The sequence below is a fragment of the Tachyglossus aculeatus genome, chromosome 8 (genome assembly GCF_015852505.1).
Source record: "Tachyglossus aculeatus isolate mTacAcu1 chromosome 8, mTacAcu1.pri, whole genome shotgun sequence".
In the NCBI taxonomy this organism is placed as follows: domain Eukaryota; kingdom Metazoa; phylum Chordata; class Mammalia; order Monotremata; family Tachyglossidae; genus Tachyglossus; species Tachyglossus aculeatus.
In genome coordinates this window covers 39,789,175-39,816,374 of record NC_052073.1, presented here as the reverse complement: position 1 = coordinate 39,816,374, position 27,200 = coordinate 39,789,175, and the positions used below count along the sequence as shown (strand labels likewise).

Below are 27,200 nucleotides of genomic sequence, written 5' to 3'. Positions count from 1 at the left end.
CGGCGGGGAGTAGGTGGGCAGTCCCGAAAGCTTGCAGTCGGGAGGGACAAGAGGCCCGAGTACTAGTTGTGATACGTACTGAGCGTCTCCGCGGGGACCGAGCGGGAGCTATCGAGTGCTTCCGTGGGCCGTGCCAGTGCTAGCAGGGCATCCCGCGCAACCGTTTGGTCCCCGCGTGAGGCTAGCGGGACAAGCTGAGCACCGCCAGATGCCCAGCCCCGGGTGAAGCCCTCGTATGTAGCGGCCCGCGGGCACCGAGATACGAGGGGGACGAGCGAGGCACCGGAAACGAAGAGCCGCGAACGGTCCCGGTATCGCCGCCACCATCATGGGACAGGGTGGCCCCAGAAACACCCACCCGGACACCTACCCCTGCCCGTAGCCCACCTTGAACGCTCGACCGGACACGACTAACCCTCTGTCCACTCCTGTCTCCTTGCCTCCCCTTCCTCCAAACTCCCCTCTCCCTTCTTCTCTCCAAAACGCACCCCTCGCGTCCCACACGTGTCGCTCCTCCGGCCCCGCCCACGCACACCGACCTCCCTCCTCCCCACACCCACCCCGTGGGTCTCACCCACAGGCATGCGCGCGTGCACAAACACACGCACGCACAGTGAGGCTGACCCTTGCGACGCCCACTCCCCGACACGCACTCTCGCAGGTGACCCGCACTCTGTGAGATACGGCAGGCCTGCCCTCCTCTCTGCCCTGAGCCGGACACGCCACAACCACCCCCCGGGGCTACACCCGGACACCTGCAGCCGGAGGGTCACCCCAAGTCCCGGGAGGCCGTTCCTCGGCCAGGAGCGAGCGGAGGACGGGCCGGCCGCGTGGTCCACGGGGGAGATGTCAGGGAGACCGGGCTAGGGGCCTGATACTGGGTAGCCCGCGTGGAGGCAACTCGGATTCTTGGAGAATCCCGAGCTCTTTGAACTGTCTCCTGTCCCGCCCCCTCCCCCGGGGGGGAAGCTCTTGCCGGCTAACTTCCTGGCCCATCCGGCTAGGCCCGGGCTCCCCCGCGGCCCCGTTTCCCCCCCCGACTCTTGGGTCAGCCCTCGCCTCCCGCCCCTCCCGCGAGCGGCGCTGCAGGGGCCGGGCCGACCTGGGGGATGGGGCGGCGGCGGCGGCGGTGGCGGAGAAGGAGGAGGAGGAGGAGGAGGAGGAGGCGGCAGGGGGAAAGACTGCAGGGAAGACCCCATCGAGCCCACTAGCACAGAAGGAGGCAGGGTCCCACTGATATCATCTAGAAGAGAGAACAAAAGCAAGCAGTTGGTTCAGCGGGGAGGGGCGACGAGAGCGGCAAGCGAGGGCTGGGAGCCGGGACCGAGGACCCGTGACCCCCTCCCTCTGCGGGGGCCCAAACCCCCGCGGCCCGGTGGCAGCCTCCCCGCTGGCCGTCGCGGCGGCCGCTGCGGTGCCGTTCGGGCCCCCCGACGGCCCGGCCCGTCCAGCGAGCGGCAGGGCGGGGATGGGGCCGATGGTCTTTCCGGCCACGGGACGGCCCGGGGAAACCGAGAGCCAGAGCGGAGCTAGGCCGGGGCTGCGGCATGCGGGAGAGCCGGGGGCGGGGAGGAGAGGGGAGGACCCGGGGCAGCCCGCGGCTAGGCCTCGCCGCACCGGCTCCACCGACATGAGGAGGCAGGTCACCCCGATCCACTCAGCTTCCCCCCGACCACCCGGGGCGACCTCAGGACCCCAAAGCGGCCAGTCCCGATCGGAAGGCATCGGAGCCAAGCTGGGGGACGCCTAGCCAAAGGAGACGGTGGCCGAGGGATCCGGGAACAGGCCGCAGATCGGGTCAAAAGTTAGAAGGCGGGAGCGAGACCCCTCTTCAGAGTCAGCCGGGGGTGCCGGCCGGGACCCTTTTAGACTGTGAGCCCACTGTTGGGTAGGGACTGTCTCTATGTGTTGCCAATTTGTACTTCCCAAGCGCTTAGTACAGTGCTCTGCACATAGTAAGCGCTCAATAAATACGATTGATGATGATGATGTGGGAGGACCTGAGACGAGGGAGAGCAAAGGGGTCCGCCGTGGGGAGCTAACGATAATCATCGTAATTACCCTAAGAAAGGTGGTGGTACTGATCCACTACTTACGATGTGCCAGGCAGCGTGCTAAACGCTAGGGTGGATTCAAGACAATCGGTCCCTGAGCCACACGGGGCTCACAATCTAAGGGATTGAGGCCCCATTTGACAGATGAGGAAACCGGGCACAAAGTAGCGAAGCGGCTTCCTGCAAGTCACCCAGCAGCAGCAGCAGCGATCGGCTGCGAGGATCAGCTCCCAGACCCCCCGGATCCTCAGGGCTCCCGGCTCTCCCTCGGTCCGGGCTCATTCCACTAAGCCCTGATGCTTCCCGGAGGGGAAAAAAAAAGGCATTCGGCTCCACACTTAGCTTTAAGGGCAGCTCTAAGGACCCCGCCATTCTGGTCACTTCTAGACCGAAACCCAAGGGGCCAGATTTCCATCCCAGTTACAGCGGCTAAACCGTCCCCTCAGCCTTTAACCGGAGCCTGTGAGGGAGCGGGCCAAACCCATCCGGGGCAGTTCGGGCTGAGTGGTTTTGGGAAGCCAGGCTGCCTCGGTACCGGGGTGCCAACGGGCAGGTGGCATCTCGGGGGGACACCTGCCCTGAGGCGGAGCAACCTCACCAAGCTCCTAGCAACCGGGACACCACCCCCCACCTGACATACACACAAACACGCCCCACTTTTACGGTGCTAGCCTGGAAGACAGACAGGGAATAGCGGGAACCATTAAAGGGGTGAATTCTTGGGGTTCGCTCAGAGGAGCCTCTGCCCCCTCGCCCCCATATTCGGGCTAACGGAGGGCTTCACGACCCCGGAGGCTCCTCTGGGGGCCAAGCCCCCTGTCCTTTGGGGGTAGTGGCTAGGTAAGGAGCTGGGACGGACCGCCAGATAACCCTCCCGGCTACGACGACCCGGGTGGGGGACGGGGTGGGTGGCCGGTACCTAGGAGGCTGAGACTTCTTCGCGGAGGAGGGGGCGGGGTTGGAAGGTGAGGAGAGGTCAGGCCTCCTCGCTGAGAGATGTCCACGTCCACGAGCGACACCGTTTCGCCTGAAGGATTCACGGAGCAAGGGAGAAGTTAGAGTCGCCGCCTCACTCGTCCAGAGCCGAATGCTGAAGGATGGGCCCGGGGCGGAGGGGTCTGCTCTGAAGGGGCCGGGGGCTCGGGGCAGAGGGGTCGGCTCTGAGGGGATCAGGGGCCGGGCTTGGGGCGGAGGGGACGGCAGGTTGGACGGGGCCCGGCAAAGCCAAAGCTTTGTAGAAATGACCGGCAAAGCCCCACCCGGCACAGCAGCCCAGGGTCTAGAACCTCCGCTGGCCGCCGCCCCCACCCTCCCGCCGAGGGCATCCACCTTCCCGGGGCTGCGCCGGGGAGGACGGGCAAGGCAGCCCGGCTGCCCGTGAGCTCTGCTTTAGCTGTGCCCCAGCAGGTCCGTGGGCCGACACTGGGCTGGGTTCCCGGCTTGGGCTCCATGGGATGAAGCGGCCTGTGGCCGGGGGTGATGTCACACACCGCCAACTAACCCACCGGGGAGACCCTTGACCCCAGGCAAGGTGGGGAACCTGGGAAAGCCCGCCGGGCAACAGACCCGGATCCCGGGAAGCTCAGATCTCCCGGCCGGTGGAGAACGGAATTCCAAGCCGGGCCAAGACCGAGCAAGCGGGCGGCCCCGCACTCGGCCTCGGCGGCACCAAGTGGCCGCCGCCCACCCCCGGCACCCAACCCTGAGCTCGGGGGGGCTGCAAGGGGACCGTCCGGGGACCCTCATTCCGGGGGCTCTCCCTGGCCCGGACGAGCAGCCAGGCTCCGGGCCTGCTTGGGACGGAGAGAGAGCCCCAGGACCGAGGCCCGGGAGAGGCAAAGCCCACCTTAGTCCCCGTCCGGCCCGCCCCCGCCCCAAGGCAGGCCCAGGAGGCCCCACAGCCCCAGCCACGGCAAGCCTGGGTGTCCACCTCGACCTCCCAGAACCGGAGTCCCCCATCCTAGAAAACCCCTTCTGTCCCCAGGCCACCAGCCGCGGTCCCTCTGGAGCCGGGCTGACCACACCTCCTCCCTCCCTGCCATTAGGAGACAACAGGAGAGGGACGATGGGGGCATCTGGACCCAAGCCCACCCCCGTGACTTGGCCGGGAGCACCCCACGTCCAGGCCAGGGTCCACTGGTCCGTGCCTCTCCAGCGCAGACCTGGCCGGACCTTCTCCTGCCTGGAACGGGGTGAGATCGGGAACGGGTCAGCCCCGGCCAGGGACTTGTTTGGTCCGGGACAGCCCAGCCCTCTCAGGGCCACGGTGGGCCGCCTGAGCCCCCTCAAACGCAAATGCACCCAGAGACGTTCCTCTTGCGGGCCCGGGCCCTGGCTTTACTAACAATAACAGCAACATCTGTTAAGGGCTTACTCTCTGCCGAGCGCTACACAAAGTGCCGGGGCAGATACGAGACAATGAGGTCGAACACGGTCCCTGTTCCCCAGGGAGCTCACAGTCAGGGTATGAGGGACAGTGGGTATTTAGTCCCCATTTTACAGATTAGGCAACTGAGGCCCAGAGAGATTATGTTATTCACCCGAGGTCACATCAGGCAAGTGGCACAGCTGGGATTAAAACCCAGGTGTTCTCCCTTCTGGGCCTGGGCTCTTCCCACCCGGCCTTATTGCTTCTCACCTGCTCCCTCCCTCCAACCGCAACCAGCACGGGGCAGGTGGCCAATATACGTTGCCAACTTGTACTTCCCAAGCGCTTAGTACAGTGCTCTGCACACAGTAAGCGCTCAATAAATACGATTGATGATAAAAAACCAGACACAAAACCCTTCCGGCTGAAGGACATGGTGAGAAGGGGAAAGTGAAAGACAGAAAGAGAGACACATACACACACACACACAGGTGTGCGGGGAGCCTTACCTGGAAACAGGGGGCTGAAGGAGACCGGAGAAAAGGCACTTTGGGTTCTGGTCAACCTCGGCTTCCTGTGGAGGGAGACCACCCCCGGGTGAGACGACAGGAAACCAAGTTGGATTCTTTAACGTTCACCTCTCTAGTAACACCACCGACCGGTCCCCGGGGAATCGCCGGACCCTGGGGAAGCGGGGCCGCCGCCGTCCCCACTTCCCTCTGCAATCCCAGCCTGGAAAACTCCCTGAACCCACACCCGCTCATCACGTTCCCTGCCAACCGCTCGTCAGGCTAACGGGCAAGCCGGACGGCAAACACGCACCTCCTCCCGCTCGGGAAGGCGGAGAGGGGACCGGCCCTGCTGTCCCACCGGGACACCCGGGCCAGACGGGCACCCACCGGGGCCGCCGCGACCTTCACAACGGGCTCTCTGTGACTGACGGGCCCAGTGCTACCGTGCCAACGAGCCACGTGGGGCCCACAGACAGTACCAACCACGCAGCCCACCGGACCCTCTGGACTATAATGACCACGAGTTCAAGCGCTTAGTACAGTGCTCTGCACACAGTAAGCGCTCAATAAACACGATTGATGATGACGCGTTCCACACCGGACCTACGGACAATACCGACCCAACAGTCCCCACAGAGCCCACGGACCGTCCCGACCACCCGGTCGGCACAGGGCCGTGGACAATACTGACCACACGGTCCCCGCCCCCGGGGGCTTCAACTCCCGGAGGCTTACCCGGCCATCACCCCTAGAACGATGGTGCCTGTTCCCACCAGTCTGGGTCACCGGCCCGAGCCCATTCCCTGAGAGCTCACCTCCTCCAGGAGGCCTTCCCAGACTGAGCCCCTTCCTTCCTCTCCCCCTCGTCCCCCTCTCCATCCCCCCATCTTACCTCCTTCCCTTCCCCACAGCACCTGTATAGATGTCTGTACATATTTACTACTCTATTTATTTTACTTGTACATATCTATCCTATTTATTTTATTTTGTTAGTATACTTGGTTTTCTTCTCTGTCTCCCCCTTTTAGACTGTGAGCCCACTGCTGGGTAGGGACTGTCTCTATATGTTGCCAATTTGTACTTCCCAAGCGCTTAGTACAGTGTTCTGCACATAGTAAGCGCTCAATAAATACGATTGATGATGATGATGATGATTCCCACCATCCGCCAAGGCCCCAAACCCCAGCGTCTGCGGGGGGGGGGGGGGGGGGGGGGGGCGATGCTACCCTCGCCCACCCATCCGGCGATTCACGAGGACCCCCCAAATGGACGCAGCCCGGGGGACGCGTGCCACCCCGAACTCTTGCCCACTGTGTCCAGGACAATCAGCATGGTTCAGTGGAAAGAGCCCGGGCTTGGGCGTCAGAGGTCTTGGGCTCTAATCCCGGCTCTGCCGCGTGACTCTGGGCAAGTCCCTTAACTTCTCCGGGCCTCAGTGACCTCATCATCTGTAAAATGAGGATAAAGACCGTGAGCCCCACGTGGGACAACCTGATCACCCTGTATCTTCCCCAGTGCTCAGAACAGTGCCTTGCACATAGTAAGCGCTTAAATGCCATCGTTATTAAGTGTGGGGGGCATTGTGCAGGGGGAGGAGTGGGTATCTTCCAGCAGGGTGGGGGAAGGGCCCCCGACCTCCATCGGGCTCTGTGATCCTCACCCGAGCGAGGCCCAATCCAAGGGGACCCTGTTCACCCCTCCGCGCGACTGTGGGCTCCTCCGGGGCAGGGCTGGCATTTACCACCTGGGCCGTCCTGCGCCATCCTCGGCGGCTAGCACGGGAGCTGCGCCATCCTCAGCGACTAGTACAGTGCTGCGCCATCCCTCAACGACTAGCAAGGTGCTGCGCCTCCTCAATGGACTAGCCCGGTGCTGCTCCATCACTCAAGCGCCTAACACAGTGCTGTGCCATCCTTCAACGACTAGCACGGTGCTTGCGCCATCCTCGGCGGCTACCCACGGTGCTGCACCATCCTTGGGCGCCTAACACAATGGTGCTGGGCCAACCCCTCCAGTGACTAGGCACAGTGCTGTCCCATCCTCAGTGCCCTAACACAAGTGCTGTGCCATCCTCAACGGACTAGCACGGTGCTGCGCCATCCTCAATGACTAGCACGGTGCCGTGCCATCCTCAACGACTAGCACGGGCTGCTGCGCCATCCTCATGCGCCTAACACAGGGCTGGTGCCCTCCCTCAGTGACTAAGCACAGTTGCTGTGCCATCCTTCTATGACTAGCACGGTGCTGTGCCATCCTCACGACCTAGCACGGTTTGCTGTGCCATCCTCACGACTAGCACGGTGCTGCGCCATCCTCAGCGCCTAGCACGGTGCTGCGCCATCCTCAACGCCTAGCACGGTGCCGCGCCATCCTCAACGCCTAGCACGGTGCTGTGCCATCCTAAGCACCTAACACAGGGCTGTGCCATCCTCAACGACTAGCACGGTGCTGGGCCATCCTCAACGACTAGCACGGTGCTGCGCCATCCTCAATGACTAACTAGCATGGTGCTGCACCATCCTCAATGACTATCACAATGCTGCGCCATCCTCAGCGCCTAACACAGGGCTGTGCCATCCTCAACGACTAGCACAATGCTGCGCCATCCTCAGTGCCTAGCACGGTGCTGTGCCATCCTCAGCGCCTAACACAGGGCTGTGCCATCCTCAACGACTAGCATGGTGCTGGGCCATCCTCAACGACTAGCATGGTGCTGCACCATCCTCAACGACTAGCATGGTGCTGGGCCATCCTCAATGACTAGCACAATGCTGCGCCATCCTCAGTGCCTAACACAGGGCTGTGCCATCCTCAATGACTAGCACAATGCTGCGCCATCCTCAGCACCTAGCAGTGTGCTGTGCCATCCTCAACGACTAGCACAGTACTGTGCCATCCTCAGCGTCTAACACAGGGCTGTGCCATCCTCAACGACTAGCACAGTGCTGCGCCATCCTCAGTGCCTAACACAGGGCTGTGCCATCCTCAACGACTAGCACAGTGCTGCGCCATCCTCAGTGCCTAACACAAGGCTGTGCCATCCTCAACGACTAGCACAGTGCTGTGCCATCCTCAGCGCCTAGCACAGTGCATGCCATCCTCAGCGTCTAACACAGGGCTGTGCCATTCTCAGTGCCTAACACAGGGCTGTGCCATCCTCAGCGTCTAACACTGCTGTGCCATCCTCAGCATCTAACACTGCTGTGCCATCCTCAGCGCCTAACACAGGGCTGTGCCATCCTCAACGACTAGCACGGTGCTGCGCCATCCTCAACGACTAGCACGGTGCTGCGCCATCCTCAATGACTAGCACGGTGCCGTGCCATCCTCAGCGCCTAACATAGGGCTGTGCCATCCTCATCGCCTAAACACAGGGCTGGGCCATCCTCAACGCCCTAGCACGGTGCTGGGCGCCATCCTCAATGACTAGCACAGGGCTGCCGCCATCCTCAACGACTAGCACGGTGCTGGGCCATCCTCAGCGACTAGCACGGTGCTGGGCCATCCTCAGCGACCTAGCACGGTGCTGGGCCATCCTCAGCGACTAACACCGTGCTGGGCCATCCTCAGCGACGAGGCCACAAGTGCTGTGCCTCCTCGATGACTAGCACAGTACTGGGCCATCCTCAGTGACTAGCCCCGTGCTGGGCCATCCCCTCAGCGCACTAGCCCCGTGCTGGCCATCCCTCAGCGACTAGCACAGTGCTTGTGCCATCCTCAGCACCTAACAGGGCTGTGCCATCCTCAAATGATTAGCATGGTGCTGCGCCATCCTCAAACCCTAGCATGGTGCTGTGCCATCCTCAGTGCCTAACACAGTGACTGTGCCCGAGGTACCGCTCACTACCTGACCCACGGCCCCGGGGGTCCGGAGGCCCGGGTGGGTTAGGGGGGGTCGAGCGGTCTCACCTCCCGGCGTCCGGGTCCCGGCCCCGGGGGAGGCGAAGGGGCAGGACGAAGGGGGAGGCGGGAGAGGCGGGGGGCCTCGGCCTCCGCCGCCCCCGGCCGGGGGGGACCGGCTCCGCCGCTGCCGCCGGCCGCGGGCCTCTTGTCTCCGGGCCCCGCCCGCCGCCGCCGGGGCCCCCGCGGCGGAAGAGGCGACCGAGCCGGGTCTTCAGGGAGCCCGGCGGCGGCGGCGGCGGCGGGGACGGCGGGACCCCGGGGGCGGCGGCGTTGGCGGCGTTGGTCGTCGTCGTCGTCCTCTCCTCCTCCGAGCAGCTGTCGGCGCCCAGGCTTTCGGGCTCCGACTGGGGCCCCTCGAGCACGAGCAGGGCGTCGCTGGTGTCCTCGGCGGGGGCCTCCGGGGGGCCCGGACCGGCGGCCCGCAGCCCCAGCGCCGCCAGCTGCGCGTCCAGGCCGCCGCGCCGCCCCGGGGGCGCCGGGGGGCACCGGGGGGCACCGGGGGCGCCGCGGGCCCCGGGGGCGCCTTGGGCGTCCAGCGCGCAAGCGGTGGGCGGGGGCAGAGCAGGTCGGCGGGCGGGGGCCCCGGGGGCGGGCCTCCTCCGGCCGCGCCCCGTTGCGGAACACCATCAGCTGCGGGCGGGAGCCGAAGGCCGATCGGCGCCAGGGGGACCGGGACGGCCCAACCGCGGGGGGCCCCCGCCGCCCCGGCCCCGCCAGCCCAGCAGGCGGCTGAGGACGCGGTAGAGGCGGGCGGCGGCGGCGGGCGGCGGCGGCGGCGTCCCCCCCGCCGTCCCGGAGGTCGGCCCCCTGCGTGGGCCGGGCGGGACCGGGACCGGGCCCCGCCGGAGGCCCCCTCACCACCACCACCGCCGCCGTCGCCGCCGTCGTCGCCTCAGCGGCCGGGCGAGGCGGCCGCCGCTGTTGCGTCACTTCCGCCCGACGAGGACACGCCCCTTCCGGCTCCGCCCTTCGCCCGCGTTCCCCGGCGGGGCCGGGCGCGCACGCGCGAACCCCCCCACCCGGACCCCGCCTCGCGCCCGAGCGCGCATGCGCGGATTTCCCCACCACCGCCGCCGCCGTCGTCGCCGCCTCAGCGGCCGGGCGAGGCGGCCGCCGCTGTTGCGTCACTTCCGCCCGCCGATGACACGCCCCTTCCGGCTCCGCCCTTTGCCCTCGTTCCCCGGCGGGGCCGGGCGCGCACGCGCGAATCCCCCAACCCCCCCCCCCCCCCTCCTACGCGCACTGGGCGCGCACGCGCGGACCCCCCCCCCCCGCCTCGCGCCCGGTGCGCATGCGCCGCGCGTCGCCTCCAGCAGGCCGGGCGAGGCGGCCGCCGCTGTTGCGTCAACTTCCGCCCGCCGAGGACACGCCCCTTACGGCTCCCGCCCCTTTGCCCTCATTCCCCCGGCGGTCTTCCGGCGGGGCCGGGCGCGCTCGCGCGAACCCCACACACACCCCAGCCTCGCGCCCGGGCGCGCATGCGCCGATCCACCCGCCTCGCGCCCGGTGCGCATGCGCGGATCCCCCCCCCTCGCGCCCGGTGCGCATGCGTGAACCCTCCATCCATCATCATATCATCATCGATCGTATTTATTGAGCGCTTACTATGCGCCGAGCACTGTACTAAGCGCTTGGGAAGTACAAATTGGCAACATATAGAGACAGTCCTACCCAACAGTGGGCTCACAGTCTAAAAGGGGGAGACAGAGAACAAAACCAAACATACTAACAAAATAAAATAAATAGAATAGATATGTACAAATAAAATAAATAAATAAATAGAGTAAAAAATATGTACAAACATATATCCGTATATACAGTTGCTGTGGGGAAGGGAAGGAGGTAAGATGGGGGATGGAGAGGGGGACGAGGGGGAGAGGAAGGAGGGGGCTGAGTGTGGGAAGGCCTCCTGGAGGAGGTGAGCTTCAGCAGGGCATTGAGGGGAGGAAGAGAGCCAGCTTGGCGGACCATGGGCCAGAGGAGAGGGCATTCCAGGCCCCGGGGGGCCCCATCCACCACATTATATATTACACAATAATAATAAGAATAATAATGATGGGATTTGTTAAGCGCTTACTATGTGCAAAGCACTGTTCTTAAGCAATGGGCGAGGTCTCCATACATATGTACGGAGGGTATTATATATTATTATGCATTATGTGATTGAATGAATATGTAATATGCTACATGTACACAATTATATGTATACAAGTCATTATTGTATTATAAAGTAATTATAATTGTAATTATAATACATATTATAATTATGTATTATGCATTAGAGAAGCAGCGTGGGTCAGTGGAAAAGAACACGGGCTCTTTGGAGTCAGAGGTCATGGGTTCAAATCCACCGCTCGGCCCCATGTCTTTTGTGTGACCCTGGGCAACTCACTTCACTTCTCGGAGCCTTAGTTACATCATCTGTAAAATGGGGATGATGACTGTGATTCCCACGTGGGACAACCTGATCACCTTGTATCCCCCAGTGCTTAGAACAGTGCTTTGCACATACTAAGTGCTTAAGAAATGTCATCGTTATTATTCATTCATTCATTCAATCGCATTTATTGAGCACTTACTGTGTGCAGAGCACTGTACTAAGCGGCTCGGGAAGTACAAGTTGGCAACATCTAGTGATGGTCCCCTACCCAACAGCGGGCACACAGTCTAGAAGGGGGAGACAGACAACAAAACAAAACGTATTAAACAAATAAAATAAATAGAATAGTAAATGTGTACAAGTAAAATTAAATCGAGTAAAAGAGAAGCAGCGTGGCTCGATGGAAAGAGGCACGGGCTTTGGAGTCAGAAGTCATGGGGTTCAAATCCCAGCTCCGCCACTTATCAGCTGGTGTGACTTTGGGCAAGTCACTTAACTTCTCTGTGCCTCAGTTTACCTCATCTGTACAGTGAGGATGAAGACTGTGAGCCCCCCGTGGGACAACCTGATCACCATGTATCTTCCCCAGCGCTTAGAACAGTGCTTGCACACAGTAAGCGCTTAACAAATGCCATCATATATCATATGTACAAACGTATCTACAGGTGCTGTGGGGAGGGGGAAGGAGGTAGGGGCGGGGGGGGGGATGGGGAGGGGGAGGAGGAGGAGAGGAAAAAGGGGGCTCAGTCTGGGAAGGCCTCCTGGAAGAGATGAGCTCTCAGTCGGACACACACCCCGACTTCTTGCCAACTTGTACTTCCCAAGCGCTTAGTACAGTGCCCTGCGCACAGTAAGCGCTCGACAGATACGATTGAATGAATGTATGAACCCCGACCTCACACCCGGCGCGCATGCGCGGACCGCCCGCACCCACACAGGGGCCTCCCGCCGGGCGCGCATGACCCCCTCCCGCCTCGCGCCAGGTGCGCATGCGCAGATCACCCCCACGGCCTCGCGCCCAATGCGCATGCGCAGACCCCGCAAACAGCAAGCGCCCCCCTCGCCCCCCAATGAGGACTGTGACGTCACCGTGGCCCCGCCCCCCGCTTTGCTCTTCTCCTCAGGCCCCGCTTCATCAATCAATCAATCAATCAATCAATCACATTAATACCGATGGTCTTGGTTAAGCGCTTACTATGGGCCGGGCACTAAGGCTCACCTCCTCCAGGAGGCCTTCCCAGGCTAAGCCCTCCCTCTTCCTCTGCTCCTCCTCCCCTCCCCATGGCCCCCACTCCCCCCTTTTATTATTATTATTATTAACATTTATTAAGCGCTTACTATGTGCAAAGCACTGTTCTAAGCGCTGGGGAGGTTTCAGCGCTTAGAACAGTGCTTTACACATAGTAAGCGCTTAACAAATGCCATCATTATTATTATTATTACATGGTGATCAAGTTGTCCCACGGGGGGGGGCTCACGGTCAATCCCCATTTTACAGATGAGGGAACTGAGGCACAGAGAAGTTAAGTGACTTTCCCAAAATCACACAGCTGACAATTGGCAGAGGAGGGATTTGAAACCATGACCACTGACTCCAAAGCCCGGGCTCTTTCCACTGAGGCACGCTACTTCTCTAATAATAATAATGATGGTATTCGTTAAGCGCTTACCACTAATAATAATAATAATAATAATAATGGCATTTTTTAAGCGCTTACTATGTGTCAAGCACCGTTCTAAACACTTGTGGGGGGGGGGGAATTCAGGGTGATCAGGTTGTCCCACAGGGGGGGCTGCCCGTCTTCATCCCATTTGACAGATGAGGGAACTGAGGCCCGGAGAAGGCGAAGTGGGCTTGTCCGAAGTCATACAGCCGATAAGTGGTGGAGTTGGGATTCGAACCCATGACCTCTGACTCCCAAGCCCGGGCTCTTTCCACTGAGCCATGCTGCTTCTCTACCCAGCCCCGCATCACGTGTGTGTGTGTGTGTGTGTGTGTGTGTGTGTGTGTGTGTGTACAGTTGTCAGCTGCCAATTGTCAGCTGTGTGACTTTGGGCAAGTCACTTAACTTCTCTGTGCCTCAGTTACCTCGTCTGTAAAAGTGGGGCATTAAGATTGTGTGACCCCCGTGGGACAACCTGATCACCTTGTAACCTCCCCAGCGCTTAGAACAGTCTTCTAGACTGTGAGCCCGCTGTTGGGTAGGGACCGTCTCTATATGTTGCCAACTTGTACTTCCCAAGCGCTTAGTCCAGTGCTCTGCACACAGTAAGCGCTCAATAAATACGATTGAATGAATGAATGAATGAATGCTTTGCACATTGTAAGCGCTTAATAAATGTTATCATTACTATTATTATATGCACATTTATTATTTTATGTATATCAGTGCTTAGCCCAGCACTTAGAACAGCGCTTGGCACGTAGTAAGTACTTATCAAATGTCATCATCATTATTATTATTACTATTATTATATCAGTGATGTACATATATCTATGGCTTAGGGGAAAGAGCCCAAGCTTGGAAGTCAGAGGTCATGGGTTCTAATTCCGACTCCACCACATGTCTGCTGTGTGACCTTGGGCAAGTCACTTCACTTCTCTGAGCCTCAGTTCCTTCATCTGTAAAATGGGGATGAAGTCTGTGAGCCCCACGTGGGACAACCTGATCACCTCGTAACCCCCCCAGCGCTTAGAACAGTGCTTTGCACATAGTAAGCGCTTAACAAATATCATTATTATTATATGAGCACGTGTAAGTGCATACGCGCCCGCATGTGTCTATGCCTGGGCATCCCTGAGTGTGACAGCGGCGCATTTAGGGATGCGAAAAGATGCTAAGCAAGTAGGGTTGGAGAGGGACAGAAGGAAGGGAAGGGAAGGGAAAGAAAAGGAAAGGGAAAGGTAAGGGAGGGAAGGGGAGCCGGTGGGGAAGGGAAGAGAAAGGAAGGAAAGGAAAGGGATGAGGAAGGGAAGCAGGTGGGGAAGGGAAGGGGAGCCGGTGGAGAAGGGAAGAGGTGGGAAGAGGTGGGAAGGGAAGGGAAGGAAAAGGATGAGGAAGGGAAGGGAAGCAGGTAGGGAAGGGAAGGGGAGCCGGTGGGCAAGGGAAGAGTAAGGAAGGAAAGGAAAGGGATGAGGAAAGGAAGAGAAGCAGGTGGGGAAGGGAAGGGGAGCCGATGGGCAAGAGAAGAGGTGGGAAGGGAAAGGGGGGGAAGGGAAGGGGTGAGAAGGGAAGAGAAGGGAAGGGGTGGGGTGGGAAGGGAAGGAAAGGGAAGGGGTGAGAAGGGAAGGGGTGAGAAGGGAAGGGAAGGGAAGGAAAAAGGGAAGGGAAGGAAAAAGGGAAGGGAAGGGAAGGGAAGAGGTGGGAAGGGAAGGGGAGCAGGTGGGGAATGGAAAGGGAGCCGGTGGGCAAGGGAAGAGTAAGGAAGGAAAGGAAAGTGATGAGGAAGGGAAGGGAAGCAGGTGGGGAAGGGAAGGAGAGCCACTGGGCAAGGGAAGAGGTGGAAAGGGACAGGATGGGAAGGGAAGGGAAGCAGGTGGGGAAGGGAAGGAGAGCCGGTGGGCAAGGGAAGAGGTGGAAAGGGATAGGATGGGAAGGGAAGGGAAGCAGGTGGGGAAGGGAAGGAGAGCCGGTGGGCAAGGGAAGAGGTGGAAAGGGAAAGGGTGGGAAGGGAAGGGAAGGGGTGGGAAGGGAAGGGAAGGGAAAGGAAGGGAAGGGAAGGTGTCTGGTCTGGGAATCGGGGTGAACTGAGGCTGGAGTCCAGGCCAGGCCGCTGTGGGGACAGTCCGCCCTCAGCCCCACAGTTGGCACCGGGGGAGAGGCGGCCCCACGCTGGCCTGCCCCTGAAACGGACGGACGGCAGGCAGGGGACGGGGAGCCGACGGCTTGTAGGCCGCCCGCCCGCCCGCCCGCCCGTCCGTCCGTCCGTCAGTCAGTCCGCCCGTCAGTCCGTCCGTCCGCCCGTCAGTCCGTCCATCGTATTTATTGGGCGCTTACTGTGGGCAGAGCCCTGGACTGAGCGGTCGGGGCAGGACAACAGAACGACAGAACGGACACATTCCCTGCCCGCGACGAGCTGACCCTCTGCGGCGGGGGGGGGGGGGACACTGACTCAGAGCAACGAAATGACAGGTAGGGGCCTGAGTGCTACGGGGCTGGGGGGAGGGCGGGTGAAGGCAGCAAGGGAGGGCCAAGGGAAGGGGGGAGGGGGCGGCGGCGGGGAGCGGAGGGAAGGGGGGCCTCGGCTCTCCCTGAGAGAAGGACAGCGGGACAAGCAGGCAGGGACCCCGAAACGGGCGGGGACCCCGAGGTGGCATCGTTTCCCCCCTCTCCGGGCCCGTCCCCTGCCCCCTCGCCCGGGGCCGGCAGGAGGGAAGGAAGGAAGGAAGAGGCGGCCGCGGAGAAGAGGGAAGGAGGTGGGAGGGGAGGGGAGAGGGAAGGGGGAGAAGGGAGGAGCGGGGAGGGGGAAGGAGGAGAGGAGAGGGGGCGAGAGGAGGGCGGGAGAGAGGAGAGGAAAGAGGGGAGAGAGGAGGGGGAGAAGAAAGGAGGAGGGGAGAGAGGGGAGGGGAGGAAACGGGGAGAGGGGAAGAGAGGGGAGGGAGGAGGAGAAGAAGGGAGGAGGGGAGGAGGGGGGAGAGAGGGGAGAGGAGGAGCGGGGAGGGGAGAGAGGAGGAGAGGGGAGAGAGACGAGGAAAGGGGGAGAAGGGAGGGGAGAGGGGGGAGAGGAGAAGAGGAAAGGGGGAGAAGGGAGGAGAGAGGGGGAGAGGGGAGGAGAGGAAAGGGGAAGAGGGGAGGAGAGACGGGGAGAGGGGGAGGGAAAGGGGTGAGAGGGGAGGGAAGAGAGAAAGAAGAGGGAAAGGGGGGAGAGGGGAGGAGAAGGGAGAGAGGAGGAGAGGAAGGGGGAGGGGGGAGGAGAGGAAGGGGAGAGGGGAGGGGGAGAGGGGAGGAGAGGGAAGGAGGAGAGGGGAGAGAGGCGGAGAGGGGCGAGGGGAGGAGGGGGAAGGAGGAGAGGGGAGAGAGGCGGAGAGGGGCGAGGGGAGGAGGGGGGAGAGGAAAGGGGGAGAAGGGAGGAGGGGAGCGTGTCCCTGGGCCCCGCGATCTGGGGGGGGTGACGGGGGCCCGGGAGAGGATAAATAACGGCGGCCGAGCCGCAGCCCGGGGAAACCCAGGGACGGAGCCGGCCGGAGGGAGGGCGGGCGGGAGGGCGGGCGGCCCCCGGTCCGTGTGCCCGCCAACCCCCGGCCCGGGTGCCCGCGGGCGGCCCGGGAGATGCTGTGGGCGCTGGTCCCGCTCCTGTGGGCGGGGCTCGGGCGGGGAGCCCCCCCAGGGGCCAGGCCGGGGGCCAGGCCAGGGGCCAGGCCAGGGGCCCATGCCCGGGCCGGGAGCCCCCCGGGGGGTCCCGGGGAGGGGGCTGCTGGGGCGGCCCTTGGCCTTCCTGCGCTGGGGGGGCCGGCCGGGGGCCTGGCCCGGGCCCCTGCCGGGCCCGCTTCGAGGCGGTGGCTCGGCGGGGTCCCGGGGGGTCCCCGGGGGTCCCCGGGGCCCCGGTGCCGCGGGCCCCTAAGGGGGGCGGCGGGCATGGTGTCCCTGGCCGCCAACGTGCTGAACCTGCTGCTGCAGGCCAACGAGCTCCGCGAGGCCAGCCTGCCCGACGACGCCGACTGGTACCAGGCGCTGGTCCGCGGCTGGCCGAGGGCCACCCCCGTGCCCACCGGGCGAGGCTCGCCTTCCACCCCGCGCCCGGGGCCCGGGCGGCCCGGGGCCCCAGCCTGCTCCTGCAGGCCTCCGGGAGCCCGGAGGGGCCCTGCTGCTGCGCGACCTGGCAGTCGAGGGCACCGGGGAGGGCATCGGGGAGGGCACCGAGGAGGGCACCGGGGATGCCCCCCGGGCCTCCACCCTGCACCACCGCCTGCTGACCAACGACCTGACCAGCCTGCGTAGCCCCAAGTGGCCCCACGGCCACAGCTACCTGGGCGACGCGGAGCGGGTGCGGGCCGGGCCGCCCTTCCTGGAGTGCCAGGGCGGACGCTTCCTGCCCCGCTGGCTCCTCACCCTCAGCGCCCCTTTCCACGGGCTCCGGCCGACCTCACCCCCGGAGCCAAGGTGGGGCCCGGCGGACGGGCACGTGGGGGCCGAGCTCCGGGCCCGCGCGTCGACGTGCGGGCCCGTGACGAGGCCCGTGGGCCTTCGTCCGCGCGCACCACCTGGGAACGGGCCTGCGTGAAGAGCCGAGGTGTGGGTGTGCAAGCGCGTGAGGAGCTGAGTGGCGCGGGTCTTCGTGTGCGTCCGTGAGGGTCCGGGCGGGCGCGTGTGTGAGCGTGCAAGAGGAGCAGAGTAGCACGTGTCTTGGCGTGTGTCCATGAGGGTCTGGGCGGGCGTATGTGTGAGCGAGCGAGGGGAGCGGAATAGTGTGTGTCTTCGTGTGTGTACGTGAGGGTCTGGGCGGGCGTATGTGTGAGCGAGCGAGGGGAGCAGAGTAGCGCGTGTCTTCGTGTGCGTACATGAGGGTCTGGGCATGCATATGTGTGAGCGTGCAAGAGGAGAAGAGTAGCGCGTGTCTTCATGTGCGTATGCGAAGGTCTGGGCATGCATATGTGTGAGCGTGCGAGAGGAGAAGAGTAGCGTGTGTCTTCATGTGCGTACGCTAGGGTCAGGGCATGCATATGTGTGAACGTGCAAGAGGAGAAGAGTAGCGCGTGTCTTCGTGTGCGTACATGAGGGTCTGGGCATGCATATGTGTGAGCGTGCAAGAGGAGAAGAGTAGCGCGTGTCTTCATGTGCGTACGCGAAGGTCTGGGCATGCATATGTGTGAGCGTGCAAGAGGAGAAGAGTAGCCTGTGTCTTCATGTGCATACATGAGGGGCTGGGTGTGCGTATGTGTGAGCATGTGAGAGGAGAAAAGTAGTGCGTGTCTTCATGTGCGTACACGAGGGTCTGGGCATGCATATGTGTGAGCATGCAAGAGGAGAAGAGTAGCGTGTGTCTTCGTGGGCGTACGTGAGGGTCTTGGCGTACGTATGTGTGAGCGTGCATGAGGAATTGAGTAGTGCGTGTCTTCATGGGTGTACGTGAGGGTCTGGGCATACGTATGTGTGAGCGTGCAGGAGGAATTGAGTAGTGCGTGTCTTCATGGGCGTACGTGAGGGTCTGGGCGTACGTATGTGTGAGCGTGCATGAGGAATTGTGTAGTGTGTGTCTTCATGGGCGTACGTGAGGGTCTGGGCGTGCACATGTGTGAGCGTGCATAAGGATCTGGGTAGTGTGTGTGTCGTGCGTGTGGTTGGGTCTGGGCGGGCATAAGTGTACAGTGCTCTGCACACAGTAAGTGCTCAATAAATACGATTGAATGAATAAGTGTGACTGCATGAGGAGCTGAGTAGTGTGTGCATTTTCATGTGCGGACATGAAGGAAGGTCTGGGCGTGCGTATGTGTGTGCGTGCATGAGGAGCTGAGTAGTATGTGCATCTTCATGTGCGGACATGAAGGAAGGTCTGGGCGTGTGTATGTGTGTGCGTGCATGAGGAGCTGAGTAGTGCGTGTCTTCGTGTGCGTACCTGAGGGTCTGGGCGTGCGTATGTGTGAGCGTGCGAGAGGGGCAGAGTACGTGTCTTTGTGTGCGTCCGTGAGGGTCTGGGCGTGCATATGTGTGAGCACGTGAGGGGGGCAGAGTATGTGTCTTTGTGTGCGTCCGTGAGGGTCTGGGCGTGCGTATGTGTGAGTGTGCGAGAGGGGCAGAGTACGTGTCTTTGTGTGCATCCGTGAGGGTCTGGGCGTGTATACGTGTGAGCGTGCAAGAGGAGCAGAGTAGTGTGCGTTTTCGTGTGTGTACGTGAGAGTCTGGGCTGTGTATATGTGTGAATGCGCTTGAGGAGCTGAAGTTTGTGTGTGTGTGCGGGCACGGAAGAGGGTCTGAGTTGTATGAGCGCATGAAGGGCTGAGCTGCGAGGACCTAGAACCCAGGTCTTCTCTCAGAGACGTGCTCTTTCTACAAAGTCGGGCTGACTCTCCCCCAAGTTCCCCAAACTGGGGCCCCGTTCAGTCAACCGAACGATCAGTGGTACTTACTGAGCACTTACCGTGTGCAGAGCCCCGCTGTAAGCGCTTGGGACGGTCCAATACCGATACCGTATGGTCCGTGCTCACGAGGAGTTTACGGTCTAGACTCAGTCCTTAATATTCAGTCAAATACTCACGACTCGATCACGAGTATTTACTGTGTGCCGAACGCCTGTATTCAGAGCTCCGCACCAGCCACCCATCCAGACCCTAAAAGTCCAGGACGTAATGCCCGCCCTCAAGGAGCTAACAACCTAATGAGGCCGACAGGGAAGGGCCGGAGTGAGGAAACGAATCCCAAATAAACGGAGTCAGCCAACAGACCCGCACACGGGAGCCGAGGGGAGATCGGGAAGGCCGCCTGGAGGAGGTGGGTTTTCAGGAGGCTAGGAAGGCCAGGAGGGACATGGTTCCAGACGGGGCGAGGGGGAGGTAAGAGGAGAGAGCGAAGGTGGGTGGTTGGAGACCCGGCAAGCGGGCCGGGGGACCACCCGGCCAGGGGATCGGGGGGCTCGGAGCGGTGGCGGTCCCGACCTCAGGCCTTCTCCAGGGGGTGGATCCAGATGGATGTGGACCTACGGGACGTGACGGTTGACCAGTGCACCCCGGGGCCAGGCTGGCTCGCCGGGACCCATCGGTGTGACCCCCAAACCACCCCAGGTAGGGGGGCAATCCAATCCCCGGGGCCCTGGCCGATAAGACATCAGGCGGAGCCGGGAAACCCGGGCCCCCCTTTTGACCCCATTCCCCCGGCTCCTGCCCGTGACCCTGAGGGGCGGAGAGGGATTGGGGGAGGGGTGGGGTGGGGTGGAATCTCCCAAAAGCCCCCCACCCCGACCCCCGCCCTCCTCACAGTGCACCCCGCTGCGGACCCACGGCTTTGCCCTGGGCCGCTACGTGTGTCTCTGCCGTCCGGGCTTCTACGGGGCCGGCCCGCCCCTCGACGTGGGTACGTACGTCCGTCCGGCCCCGCTTCGGTGGGTCAGCGTCGAGGCTGGGCAAGAGCAGGAGCCGGGGCTGAGAAAGGGGCAGGGAGAGACAGAGGCGGGGTGGGGATGGGCAGAGGTTGCGCGGGGGCCGCACATCCCGACCGTTGCTTTGTGTCCAACAGGGCCAGAGGACAACTCCACTCCGGCCCCAGGCTGGTACGGGGCGCCGGGGTCGGCGCCGCTGGTAGCCTGCCGGCCCTGCCCAGAGGGTTGTGCCAACTGCACGGATGGCACGCCTTGCCTGGCGCAGGAGGACCGGGCGCTGCGGGCGGCGCTGCTGACCTGCCAGGGCGGCTGCGTGCTGGCCGTCTTCGCCTGCATGCTCCTCTCCTACCGCTACCGCTGTAGCAAGGCAAGCCTCACCCCCAACTAGGCCTCAACGGGCAGGGAGCAGAACCAAAGGCAGCGGGTACAGGGTGGGGGGGGATGGAGGAGCCACTAATAATAATAATAATGTCGCTTATTAAGCGCTTACTATGTGCAAAGCACTGTCCTAAACGCTGGAGGGGCTCAAGGCAATCAGGTTGTCCCACCGGGGGCTCACAGGCTTCATCCCCATTTTCCAGGTGAGGGAACTGAGGCCTGGAGAAGTGAAGTGACTTGCCCAAAGTCAGCTGAGAATTTGCAGATCTGGGATTTGAACCCCCGACCTCTGACTCCAAAGCCCCGGCTCTTTCCACCGAGCCACGCTGCTTCTCCGCTGGCAGGGGAGAAGCCATGCGGCCCAGCGGCTAGAGTCAGAGAGACCTGGGTTCTAATCCCGCCTCTGCCACTTGTCAGCTAGGCGACCTTGGGCAAGTCAGTTCACTTCTCTGGGCCTCAGTTCCCTCACCCGTAAAATGGGGATGAAGACTGGGAGCCCCATGTGGGAAAGGGACTGTGTCCAACCTGTAAAGCCCGTATCCCCCCCCCGGGCTTACAGGGGCGCCTGGCACATAGTAAGCGCTTGAATAAACGCCACAAAGCAACCACGGAAATGAGAAGAGCGGGGCTGCCAGTGGAGGGAGGGGGCCAGAAGCAACGTGGCGGGGCTACGAGTCCAGGAATGGCATTTGGGCCCCTGAGTGAGATGGGGTGGGGTCTGGTGAGATGGGAAGCAGCGTGGCTCAGTGGAAAGAGCGGGCTTGGGAGTCAGAGGTCATGGGTTCTAATCCCGGCTCCACCACGTCTGCTGTGTGACCTTGGGCAAGTCACTTCTCTGAGCCTCAGTGACCTCATCTGGAAAATGGGGATTAAGACCGTGAGCCCCCCGTGGGACAACCTGATTACCTTGTATCCGCCCCCCCAGCGCTTAGAACAGTGCTTTGCACAGAGTAAGCGCTTAGCAAATGCCGTCATTATTACCGGGGGTGGGGTGAGGTGGGGTCTGGTGAGATGGAGTGGGGTGGGGGCCGATGAAGTGGGGTGAGGGGGGGTTGGGTGAGGGGTTGTCCGTCTCCCCCTTCTAGATTGTGAGCCCGCTGTTGGGTAGGGACCGTCTCTAGATGTTGCCAAGTTGTACTTCCCAAGCGCTTAGTCCAGTGCTGTGCACACAGTAAGCGCTCAATAAATACGATTGAATGAATGAGTGAACGAGTGAGGTGGGTTGTACTTACCGGAGTGGAAAGCGGGAATTGGCGCAGGTGGGGTCGGTCGCCCGGGCTCCCCCGCAGAGTCTCCCTTCTCTTCCCCAGAGGGTGCGGGCGTCGGGACTGCTTCCGCTGGAGATCATTCTCTTCGGCTCCTTGCTTCTCTACTTCCCCGTGAGTGCCGCCGGACCCCGCTCTCCCCATCCCGCGCCGGCTCCCCGAAAGCGGGCCCGCCCCGGCTCCCAGGCCGACACCAGGGCCTGTGCCAACCAACCAAGCCCTGCGTCCCCGGGCCCCCCAACCGTCCGGGCATCCCCCTACCTCCCCAGGCCTGTGGTACCTCACCTCCTCTTAGGAGCCAGCCTGCGGGGTCACCTTCCCCTCCCCACAGCACCTGCATATATGTTTGTCCAGATTTATTACTCTATTTTACTTATTACTCTATATATTTATTTATTTATTTATTTTACTTGTACATTTCTATCCTATTTATTTTATTTTGTTGGTATGTTTGGTTCTGTTCTCTGTCTCCCCCTTTTTAGACTGTGAGCCCACTGTTGGGTAGGGACTGTCTCTATGTGTTGCCAATTTGTACTTCCCAAGCGCTTAGTGTAGTGCTCTGCACATAGTAAGCGCTCAATAAATACGATTGATTGATTGATTGATTGATTGTCCATATTTACTACTCTACTTATTTTACGTGTACATACTTACGATTCTATTTATTTTGTTAATGAGGTGCATCTAGCTTTAATTCTACTTGTTCTGACGCCTTGACACCCGTCCACGTGTTCTGTTTCGTCGTCCGTCTCCCCCTTCTAGACTGTGAGCCCGTTGTCATCATCATCATCAATCGTATTTATTGAGCGCTTACTATGTGCAGAGCACTGTACTAAGCGCTTGGGAAGTACAAATTGGCAACATATAGAGACAGTCCCTACCCAACAGTGGGCTCACAGTCTAAAAGGGGGAGACAGAGAACAAAACCAAACATACTAACAAAATAAATAGAATAAATATGTACAAGTAAAATAGAGTAATAAATATGTACAAACATATATACATAGATAGAGGTGCTGTGGGGAAGGGAAGGAGGTAAGATGGGGGGGGATGGAGAGGGGGACGAGGGGGAGAGGACGGACGGGGGCTCAGTCTGGGAAGGCCTTCTGGAGGAGGTGAGCTCTCAGCAGGGCCTTGAAGGGAGGAAGAGAGCCAGCTTGGCGGATGGGCAGAGGGATTGGGGGCATTCCAGGCCCGGGGGAGGACGTGGGCCGGGGGGTCGACGGCGGGACAGGCGAGAACGAGGCCTACCGGTGAGGAGATTAGCGGTGGCAGAGGAGCGGAGGGTGCGGGCTGGGCACCCTCGGGTAGGGACCGTTCTCTATTGGACTTCCCGAGCGCTTAGTCCAGTGCTCTGCACGCAGTAAGCGCTCAGTCGGTACGATTGAATGAATGAATGAACCGGGGTGGTGCCCAGGGCCCCAGGGCCACCCACGCCTGTGTCCCAGGTGTTCATCCTCTACTTCAAGCCCAGCGTATTCCGCTGCGTGGCACTGCGCTGGGTGAGGCTGCTGGGCTTCGCCACCGTCTACGGCACCGTCACCCTCAAGCTGTACAGGTAGAGTTGTCCACACAACCCCTGGCCGACCCACCCGCCCGGCTCCCGGGGTCCCCCAGCCGCAGCCCGTCTCCCGGCAGGGTGCTGCGGATGTCTCCGTCGCGCCCGGCCCAGCGGGGCGTCCCCGGGACCAGCGGGCGGCCGGTCCACCGGCTGGCCCTCCTCCTGCTGCCCGCGCTCTGGTTCCTGGCGGCCTGGACGGCCGGCACGCTGGACCAGAGCGCCCGCCCCGGCCCGGCGGCCCTCGTGGTGGCGGGGCGGACCTCCGCCGGCCGCCTCTTCTACCTCTGCGGCCTGGACCGCTGGGACTACATGATGTCCGTGGGTGAGCCGGGGCCCCCGGCCCGCCGGGCATGGGTTTGGGGAGGAGGCCGGGCGATGCCGGGGGAAGAAGGAGGCCGGCGGGGAGAGAGGAGGAAGACTTCGGGGGGAGAGGGAGATGGGGCGGTTCAGGGGTGGAAGGAGGCCGGGCGGTGGAGGGGACGAAGGGAAGGAAGGCAGCGGGGTGGAGGGGGTGACTGGGCATAGGCAAGGCTCTCTCCCTCCCTGCATCTCACCCTGCCCGCAGCAGAGCTGCTCTCCCTGCTATGCGCCAGTGCCCTGAGCTGTGCCACCTGGGCGGTGCCCTCGGCCTTCAGGGAGCCCCGCTACTTGGCCGTGGCCCTACACAACGAGCTGGCCACCTCCGCGGCTTTCCACCTGGCCAGGTGGGGCCCCGAGTGCCCGGCCCCGAGGGTGCCCGGCCCATCCCCACCCCCGGGGCCACCCCCGTGCGGTGGGCCGGACCGGCTGAGGACCGGGGTACTTCCCAAGCGCTTCGTCCAGTGCTCTGCACACAGTAAGCGCTCAATAAATACGATTGATGACGGACCTCCCCCCGGGCTCACCCAGCACCGTTCTCACCGCCAGGTTTGTCCTGGTTCCGTCACTGCACCCGGACTGGACCCTGCTGCTCTGCTTCGCCCACACCCACAGCACCGTGACGGTGACCCTGGCCCTGCTCTTCGTCCCCAAGGTCAGCCCCGGTCCTCTCCGGAGCCCCTCAGCCCTGGGGTCCCCCGGGGGCGCTGGGGGAGGGGGACAACCCGCCCCCGGGAGGACCCTCACCGGGTCGGTGTGGGCGAGGGACGCGTCACGAGGCCCGGGGCGCGGCCCCCCATCCCGGCCCGCAGTTTCTGCACGTGGGGACGCCCCGGCCCGAGCAGGCGGGAGCCGAGGTGATGGAGGAGGAGCTGGACCCGCGGCCCCCGGCCTCCCGCCTGGACAGCAGCATCACGTCCGACTGGAGCCACCTCAGCCTCGACCCCGGCGACATGCGCGTGGGTGGCGTGCTCAGGACGGCCTTTTGACGCTCGCGGACGCCGCTCGGCCCGAGAGCCAGGGGAGCCTCATCCCCGCCCCTGCAACTTCCCGACCTAACAGCTCCACCTGCCCCTCCCCAACATTAATAATAATAATGGCACTTGCTAAGCGCTATGTGCAAAGCACTGTTCCAAGCGCCGGGGAGGTTACAAGGTGATCAGGTTGTCCCACGGGGGGCTCGCAGTCTTCATCCCCATTTTACAGATGAGGGAACAGGCCCGGAGAAGTGAAGTGACTTGCCCAAAGTGACACGGCTGATAATCGGCGGAGCCGGGATTTGAACCGATGACCTCTGACTCCAAAGCCCGGGCTCTTTTCCGGGCTGAGCAGCGTGGCTCAGCGGAAAGAGCCTGGGCTTGGGAGTCAGAGGTCAGGGGTTCGAATCCCGGCTCCGCCACCTGTCTGCTGTGTGAACTTGGGCAAGTCGCTTCACTTCTCTGAGCCTCAGTTATCTCATCTGTAATATGGGGATGAAGACTGTGAGCCCCCCGTGGGACAACTTGATCACCCTGTATAATAATAACAATAATAATTGGCATTTGTTAAGCGCTTACTATGTGCAAAGCACTGTTCTAAGCGCTGGGGAGGATACAGGGTGATCAGGTTGTCCCACGGGGGGCTCACAGTCTTCATCCCCATTTTACAGATGAGGTCACTGAGGCCCAGAGAAGTTAAGTGCCTTGGAGTCGGCAGTCGAACCCATGACCTCTGACTCCAAAGCCCGGGCTCTTTCCACTGAGCCACGCTGCTTCTCTTGTATCCCCCTTCTCTTGTGCTTGCATCCCCCACCCCCAGCGCTTAGAACAGTGCTCTGCACATAGTAAGCGCTTAACAAATGCCATTATTATTATTATTATTATTATTATTATTATTATTTTCCACTGAGCCACGCCGTTAGCAGGATAACCTTTTTACCTCGAGCTGCCCAGTTCAGTCCTCCCGGGAGAATGGGGGGCGGGGGCGAGCTGACCCGCTGTCAATCACCTCCAGTGACCCCTTCCTTCGCTTCCCCCGCCCTCGACCGCATCCCTCTTGGGCACGGGGAGTCTAACTCGAGTCCCGCCTGCTGTGGGCTTAGTTGGTGCCCCTTGGAGGCGGAGGCCCAGAGCACGACTCCTCGGCGCTGTCCGGCAGAAGACCACCGGGAAGCGCTCGGGGAGGGGGTCCCGTGCCAGGGGACGGTGGCAGAGGGGGAAGACTGGGGCGGATGGGGTGGGCGCGGGACAGATGGTAGACATAATTTAGGGCTCTGGGAGGCCAACTTGTCCATCCCGCTGCCTCCGTTACGGGCAGGGACTTGGGCGTGACCCCCCTGGGGATGCAGGGAGCGGGGGTCCGGGTTCGGGGGGCGGCCTGAATGAAAGTGAGAGGGCGAGGGGCCGAACCCCTGCCTCCCCTCCAGCCTAACGTGGCCTCCATTCGGCCCGGGGGCTGCCTTACCCCCACCGGGGCTGGTCCGTCCGGAGGCCCGGTCGGGCCCATCCTCATCCCAGAGAAGCAGCGCGGCCTGGGCTTGGTCGTGGGTTCTAATCCCGGCTCCGCCGCCCGTCCGCTGCGTGACCTTGGGCAAGCCGCTTCACTTCTCTGTGCCTCGGTTTCCTCCTCTGTAAAATGGAGATGAAGCCCGTGAGCCCCGCGTGGGACCACCTGATTAGAGAAGCGGCGTGTCTCGTGGAAAAAGCCCGGGCTCGGGAGTCAGAGGGCATGGGTTCTCATCCCGGCTCTGCCACTTGTCAGCTATGTGACTTGGGGCAAGTCACTTAATAATAATAATAATAATAATAATAATAATAATGGCATTTATTGAGCGCTTACTATGTGCAAGGCACTGTTCTAAGCGCTGGGGAGGTTACAAAGTGATCAGGTTGTACTAAATAACTTCTCTGTGCCTCAGTTTCCTCATCTGTAAAATGGAGATGAAGACTGTGAGCCCCAAGTGGGGACAACCTAGATTACTTTGTATCCCCCCCAGTGCTTAGAATAGTGCTTGGCACATAGTAAGTGCTTAACAACTACGAACATTATTATGTGAGCCCACTGTTGGGTAGGGACTGTATATGTTGCCAAATTATACTTCCCAAGCGCTTAGTACAGTGCCCTGCACACAGTAAGTGCTCAATAAATACGATCGATTGATTGATTACAAATACCCCAGCGCTTAGAACAGTGCTTGGCACACAGTAAGTGCTTAACAAATCAATCAATCAATCAATCGTATTGAGCACTTACTGTACTATACTGTACTGTACTAAGCGCTTGGAAAGTACTACCATCATCATTATTATTATCCCTTGACTTCTAGTTAATCATTGTAATAACAACAGTTATGGTACTCATTAAGTGCTTACTGTTCATTCAATCGTATTTATTGAGCGCTTACTGTGTGCAGA

General features: G+C 61.5%; 2 protein-coding genes across 2 annotated transcripts in view; one reads left to right on the top strand and one right to left on the bottom strand.

The window, feature by feature from the left end:
• Positions 1-9,886, bottom strand: part of SOCS7 (suppressor of cytokine signaling 7) — a 15,313-nt gene extending 5,427 nt beyond the window's left edge. The window contains exons 1-7 of the mRNA XM_038750091.1: positions 9,768-9,886; positions 9,522-9,644; positions 9,200-9,434; positions 8,844-9,046; positions 4,932-4,996; positions 2,974-3,081; positions 1,103-1,243 (exon numbers count right to left, since the gene is read on the bottom strand). Coding sequence (XP_038606019.1) covers positions 1,103-1,243; positions 2,974-3,081; positions 4,932-4,996; positions 8,844-9,046; positions 9,200-9,434; positions 9,522-9,644; positions 9,768-9,886 — 994 coding nt within the window. The remainder of the gene's footprint in view (positions 1-1,102; positions 1,244-2,973; positions 3,082-4,931; positions 4,997-8,843; positions 9,047-9,199; positions 9,435-9,521; positions 9,645-9,767) is intronic.
• Positions 9,885-27,200, top strand: part of GPR179 (G protein-coupled receptor 179) — a 22,892-nt gene continuing 5,576 nt past the window's right edge. Inside the window, 15 exon segments of the mRNA XM_038750090.1 lie at positions 9,885-10,030; positions 10,154-10,377; positions 12,201-12,264; positions 16,388-16,896; positions 16,899-17,002; positions 17,005-17,318; positions 19,824-19,929; positions 20,126-20,222; positions 20,385-20,614; positions 21,936-22,004; positions 23,339-23,448; positions 23,529-23,773; positions 24,017-24,155; positions 24,358-24,463; positions 24,621-24,767. Of these exon segments, the coding sequence (XP_038606018.1) occupies positions 9,885-10,030; positions 10,154-10,377; positions 12,201-12,264; positions 16,388-16,896; positions 16,899-17,002; positions 17,005-17,318; positions 19,824-19,929; positions 20,126-20,222; positions 20,385-20,614; positions 21,936-22,004; positions 23,339-23,448; positions 23,529-23,773; positions 24,017-24,155; positions 24,358-24,463; positions 24,621-24,767 (2,610 nt within the window).